This window comes from Myotis brandtii, unplaced genomic scaffold (assembly GCF_000412655.1).
Source record: "Myotis brandtii unplaced genomic scaffold, ASM41265v1 scaffold30, whole genome shotgun sequence".
In the NCBI taxonomy this organism is placed as follows: Eukaryota; Metazoa; Chordata; class Mammalia; order Chiroptera; family Vespertilionidae; genus Myotis; species Myotis brandtii.
In genome coordinates this window covers 3,489,943-3,496,631 of record NW_005361458.1, presented here as the reverse complement: position 1 = coordinate 3,496,631, position 6,689 = coordinate 3,489,943, and the positions used below count along the sequence as shown (strand labels likewise).

Here is a 6,689-nt window from a genome sequence, read left to right as displayed (position 1 = left end):
GCAGCTTAGGCCTGCTCCCCGCTGGCAAGTGGACATCCCCCAAGGGCTCCCAGGCTGCCAGAGGGATGTCTGACTGCCAGCTTAGGCCCAATCCTCGGGGAGTGGGCCTAAGCCAGCAGGCAGTCATCCCCCGAGGGGTCCCAGACTGTGAGATGGCATAGGCCAGGCTGGGGGACCCCGCACCCCCAAGTGCACAAATTTTTGTGCACCTGGCCTCTAGTATTTTAAATAATTAATTATGTCAGCAATAATCTTTTTAATGTCTGCCTTCATCCCTTGCCTGTAAACTTTGTTTGTCTTGTTCATCATCATATCCCAAGCATCTAGCATAGGACCTGGCAAAGAGAAGACACTAATTAAATATTTATGGGATAAATTATTGTAACCATGTATATTTGCACTGATTATCCTGCTAGTTAAACAATTGTTCAACTCTACAAGAAGTATACATGAAACTGTGTTGACGCTCTCCTTTAATGGATAGAGGGATGGGGTGATAGAAACATAGCCTTGTTTATTTAATCACAGGTAAAAACATGTATGCAATATTCTATTTTCTATTGGCTTATTAGGAAACAATATCTTTGTTCAAATCCTCTGAGTGGATTCATTAAAGACCCTCTGTATTATTTTTATTGACTCGATCAATGAATCTCACTAATACATTCATGATGACCATCTTGCAGTTCACAAAATAGCCTCTGCTTCAAATGAATAATAAAGTCCAAAGGCAACAGAATTAAAACATTCCTCCTAGATAAAAAAACAATCATATGCCAAAAATTGCTTGTGCCTCTGACTGGCTTTCAAAGGGCATGCCCTTTTGTCCAAAAAGAAACAATAAACACATTGTTTTTCCCCAAATGTACTGCTTACTGTCATCAATAAGAAGATGGTCATCAATAGAAAATAGGTTGGATTGGATTATTTTCTCTTAAAATTTGCTTTTCAGGAAAAAAAGGTAACTCAGAAAAGTTTTCTATATGTAAAAGTCTGCCAATAAAAACTAACTTTTCTTATTGAAGCTGAAGTAACATGCTGCTCTTCATCTAGACCCCAAGGCCCTCAGTAGGATTAAGTGGGAAAATGGAAGGAGGGGTTCTGCATGGTGATTGGAAAGGTTAGCAACATGAAAATTATAATCACATGGTAAGTTACAATCGAGGCAGTGGTGAGGAGGAAGGAACACTGGCCCAAGTACCAGACAATGTCAGCCCAGGTCTACACAGTCAAGATAATGACTTTGGGCAAGTCATTGAACCTTCTTGGACCTACATTCCTTCACCATAAAATGGGGAGAATTCCTTCCCTGTCTACTTCTTAAAACACTAGATGGATGTGATCATTCTTAATTATTAACTGTAAAACATGTACAAACACATTATTATTAATGACTTTGGGCAAGTCATTGAACCTTCTTGGACCTACATTCCTTCACCATAAAATGGGGAGAATTCCTTCCCTGTCTACTTCTTAAAACACTAGATGGATGTGATCATTCTTAATTATTAACTGTAAAACATCGTACACATTATTATTTTCACAAATAATTTCATATCACAAAGATCTGACAAAATTCAAACAGCAGTAGGATAAAGCGTAGTAAGGATATTCAGTGACTCTTCCAGGAGCATGATGAGTCTTTTTGAAAACCTTCCTTTGTCACTAACTATAAATACCTGCAAATCCTATGAGTTATGCTTATGGACTTGGGTTGTCACTCAACAGCGAAACTTGGGGGTTCCCATCAGGCCTTTGGGCATGTACTCAACCTTGATGTGTAGATTTTTCTTCATTTGTCAAAAGGAGGAAAATAAGCTTTTCAAACAGACTGCAGGCAAATTCACAAAGGGGCACCACACATAAACAGACACAGCTTCTTCCCCACTACAAAGAAAATCCTAGTGATACTAGTCTAACCTGCCCAGCCGCAGGTTGAGGGTTACAGCTCAACAATATTAGAAATAATTTATATATAAAAGCAATTGCTTTTCAAGTTAAGTATATGGATTTGAGGTCAGAGCAGTTCTATGTTTAAATGGACTAGAGAGAGAAACAGTGTGCCCATTTCACCAATACAACTTTGCCCTCTATTGCCTGTCCTGAGACACTCACAGATGAAGGCAGGCATTCTCTCCTTTGGAGTCTCTGTTTTAAATTCTACCAGGGACTCCAAGCAGGCTGCCAAACCAGATGCTCTACTTCTATATGAACCAGGAAGGAAACGTTCTACCCACCTCAATGTGCAGAACAAATTCTACTGAATTGGTGCCATCTGTGACCTCCAAGAGTATGTCATCCTGAAGTGTCTCAGATCCATCGTGCTGATACCTGTGGGGATGACATTATCACTAGGAGAGCACACTGAGATGCCTGACACAAGAGTTCGTCCATGGCTTTGGCCATAGGCTTAATCAATAAGCATCAAAAATGCAGTGGGAGAATTTGGAAGCTGGCGAGGTAATCATGAAGTCACAGATTTAATCACTCAAGGGTCCATGAATGTAAAATTGCTCCACGCTGGAAAAAATGTGTTATATGCATACATAATGTCTTCCCAAATCAAAAAAGCAGTCCTTCAGCTTGCCACTGTGACAATGGGAACTAGTCTACTTACAGAAAATGCTGGTTGGTGCCAGGGGGACGCTGAGACTGAGCAGTAGGCAGGTAAACGTGGGACACTGTGTGGATTTTCATTATTTTCCCTCCTTCCCCACTTTTAAGAATAATCCTTATGCCTGTGCTCTGATCTATTCAGCTCTTCTCTCAAACTCTGATCTATGAATTAGTTTTTGCTTCTCTCCTGCCTTTTTCCCTTTTCTATTTATTAGCTCCCTTCCTCTCAATCTATAAAAAAATTCAAACTTAAAAATATTTTTCTTTGGTCTAGCCTTGGCCTCATTTTCCTTTAATTCTCAGTCAAATGTCTTAAAGAAATTGTCTAATCCTAGACTTTCCTTTTACTCTCCAGACCACTGTAGTGATACACAGTAAGTTCTAAACAGCTGTTGCATTGAGCCAAATTTCTAGCTTATCAATGATCTGTTTAAGATACATAGGAAAGAAAATAAGACAGGAAATCAAATTAGAAGCCCTATTAGAAGCCGGTCACAAAGTACTACACATTGTCTGACACCATTTATATGAAATGCCCAGAATGGGTAAATCAATAGATTGGTAGTTGTCTAGGGCTGGTAGGAGAAAAAGGATGGGGGTGGGGGTTGGCAGATAAAGGGTACAGCATTTCTTTTGGGGGTGATGAAAACATTTCAAAATTGATAATGGTGAGAGTTGCCCAAATCTATGATTATACAAAAAAGCCACTGAATTGTATACTTTAAATAAGTGAATTGTGTATGTATGGCATGTAAATTTTATCTCAACAAAGTTGGTTAAAAAAAACAAAGTAGAAAAGAAAGTTGCATTAAAAATAGCATAGTATATTGAATGTGTGTGTGTGTGTGTGTGTGTGTGTGTGTGTGTGTGTGTGTGTATATATTTTACTCAGAACTAGTCTCCCCATACTCCTGGCTAGGAACTCATGTTTGGGATTCTATTCCAGTGGTGGAGAAGGTCCCCTTCCAGCCCCAGCAGCCCTCCCACAAGCTGCCTCCTTTACTTTATTTTGTCATGCTCCCTGATGTTTTCATCAAAAATAGGCTGATATGAGATAATGTGCTAAAGCTACCCTACCATGCTAAACTTCTAAAGGGGTCAAGTAGGTCTAGGGGTACACATCCCAAAGCATGTCTATGAAGTCAAGCAGAACTTCTTTTAAAACAAGACTCCTACATACTTTCAACAATAAAAGGGGAAAAACTAGACTCTTCCATGCACTAGCTAAGTGACCTCAACCTCTTTGAACATTAGGTTCAACTATAATATGAGAATAGAATCAACTACCTTGTCAGGTTTGACTGATGTAAAGATTAAATTAAAAAACATAATTGCAAGTTTCTAGAAGAACACTTGAACTACATATGCTGGCAAATATTGGTACTTTTATTTTTCTACCCATCATTCACACCCTAGTAAGAATTACTTAAACAGCTCTCTAACATGAAGCTAAGAGCTGAGATCTCAAAAGAAAACAAAATCTTAATGAGAACAAGAGTAGTGAAAAGAGATAAAGATATTGGAGACTGAACAACGTAAATAAATTAAATTGTCAGATTAAATTGATCTTGTGTACAAATCCTAGTTCCTAGTCAATATTCAAGTGTGGAACTAAGCATTTGATGTTTAACACCTTCTACTACACTCTATCAAAAAGGCCAAAATTCCTATCTATAACTTGAACTTGTGAGAAATTAACTAGTATGTTGCTTTTGTTTTTACAGAGAAGGTGTGTTTTTTTACTAGATTTTGTAAAAAGTTTCTTACAGAACCTAAAGACTAGGTTCAAGGTAAGGGGAACTACTGTAGAACTATGAGGCAGGAACTGCTCTACCTGTGACTGTCAGAGAGCCAAGTCCTACTCCATGCCATACCTACCCAGCCTACCCTATTTGTTTGCCTACAAATCCCCTTCCCAGTAGAATATAATAAAATTTCCACTGAAGACATTGATCAACAGAATTCTATCCCAGAGTTTCCAGGGTTATGAAATTGACTTTTCTTAAAGCCAAGTTCAATTACGTAGATTCACCTTACAGATGATTTCACTTTATATTCATCTAGTTTGACTGTTATCTCTTGCTATATGTGCAGTTTCAGCAAATTTAATATTTGTGGTAATGAATTTTTGCTGTTTAAATATCCATAAAATCAACCCCATTGGTACAGCAAGCCAAAGGGAAAGAAAATGCCTGAAGAAAAATTAAAATTTTGTCATTTCTAATTTTCAACTGACCCTTAAAAGTATTAAGTGGCATGAAAGCACTTCTGAATGAATTAGACAAACTTCTTTCTTTTCCTCTGCCTCACCATTGATCCAGATGGGAGCCAAAGCGTGTAAAAGAAAAAAGCTAGGAAATGTACTAACCTAACTTTTAAGGCATGGAGGTCTCCCCAAGAAAATGTGCACCCTGTGCTCAGAGGAAATCCATTCAGCTCCACCCTCCCGTGCTGAGGCAGTCTCTGCAGGAAGAGGTAGATACTGTCTAGTGTTGTGTCCACATCGGAAACCAGGACGTGCTCCGTGCTGATAACGCAGTGACCGCCCTCAGCGACTCTTAGGGAGTTGGTGAGTACCTGGAAATAAGGAAAGCAACATTGAAAGCTTTGTTCCATGCAGTATCCCTGAAGAAAGAGCTTGTTAAATCAATAAAAAGTTTCAGTACTATATTCACCTGTTAAATAATTTTTTAAGAATGTGGTAAAGGGGTCAAGCTCATAGTTGAACATCTCAGCTGAAAAATGTGATTTATTAAATGTTTCTGATTCTAAGCATGGATGGATCTGAAGAATCAAGGCAAGTCTGTGGAACTGAAATTATCTACATTTCATTTATCCCAGACCCTATAGAGCAGGGGTCCTCAAACTACGGCCCGCGGGCCACATGCAAATACAAATATTGTATTTGTTCCCGTTTTGTTTTTTTACTTCAAAATAAGATATGTGCAGTGTGCATAGGAATTTGTTCATAGTTTTTTTTTAAACTATAGTCCGGCCCTCCAACGGTCTGAGGGACAGTGAACTGGCCCCCTGTTTAAAAAGTTTGAGGACCCCTGCCTTTACCAATCCTCAGCATTGTTTAGAAAACGCAAATGGGAAGAATCGCCCAGCTGACAGGTGGGAAATGATGTCTTCTGATGTTTTCATTTACATTTGTATCTCTGTGGTACTGAGTACATTTTTTTGGTCAGGTATGAAGTTACCGTTTGCAGTGCGTGGGTTATGTGGCCAATACAGTAGGCCCACCATGAGTGCATGGTGATGTGGGGAAGGTTCTGTTAATGAAGAAAAGGGATGCTGAGCAGTAAGAAGAGTAGATGATCCTTCCAGACTACTCATCTTTTCCCTTTTGATTTATATATGCGATAGTAACTATGTTGTAAACATTTCTCTCCAAATTACCTTTTGGTTTTCATCATGGCAGTTTTTTAAGTAGGTTGACTTCTACCAGAGTCTGTTTTGATGTCTCAAGCAGGTAAGAGCTGTTTCCCAGACACTGAGTCAGGTTTACTACCACTGAATAACGGCAACTCAGAGGTGAGTAGTAATTTCCTGTTGTGTCCTCAGTTGTTTTATAAGCAAGTATTTAGCACTTTTGGGGCCTGAATTATTTAAAGACACTGTCCACTCTTTTCCAGGGTTGTTGGGAACATAATCGTCACAATTTAGGTGGCCTTTAGAACCCCCCATTCCAGTCCTAACAACTTTGAAGCCCAATGGGTCGTAGCGGCTTAGCTGCTGTTTGGTTGTGGAAGGTAACTAGAATTGTCTTAGAACAGGACTAGTTCAGTGTTTGTGGTTTCCCTGTTTTAATGTGGCTGGAAGTGAGACACCACGGCTTGGGTAATAAAGACCTGTGCTTGAAGTACTTTCTAAACAGATGATTCCATTTTAGATTTAAAAGATTGTGTGTCTGCTCTGGATAAGTGCTTTAAATCACCCTTCTCTGTGATGGGGGCCCAGTCTTAACATCTCATTTGCCTTATTTCATGTGTGGGAGGCAGAAAGAATTATGGGCTTGTATTTCCACTGCTAAATATTCCTGGAAACTATCATCTAAGCAACAATACACA

The 6,689-nt window shown here is 39.1% G+C and overlaps 1 protein-coding gene across 1 annotated transcript in view; it reads right to left on the bottom strand.

Annotated features, from left to right (window-relative positions):
• FREM1 (FRAS1 related extracellular matrix 1) overlaps nucleotides 1–6,689 on the bottom strand; it is a 155,645-nt gene that overhangs the window by 84,116 nt on the left and 64,840 nt on the right. The window contains exon 15 of the mRNA XM_005869602.2: nucleotides 2,238–2,331. Coding sequence (XP_005869664.1) covers nucleotides 2,238–2,331 — 94 coding nt within the window. The remainder of the gene's footprint in view (nucleotides 1–2,237; nucleotides 2,332–6,689) is intronic.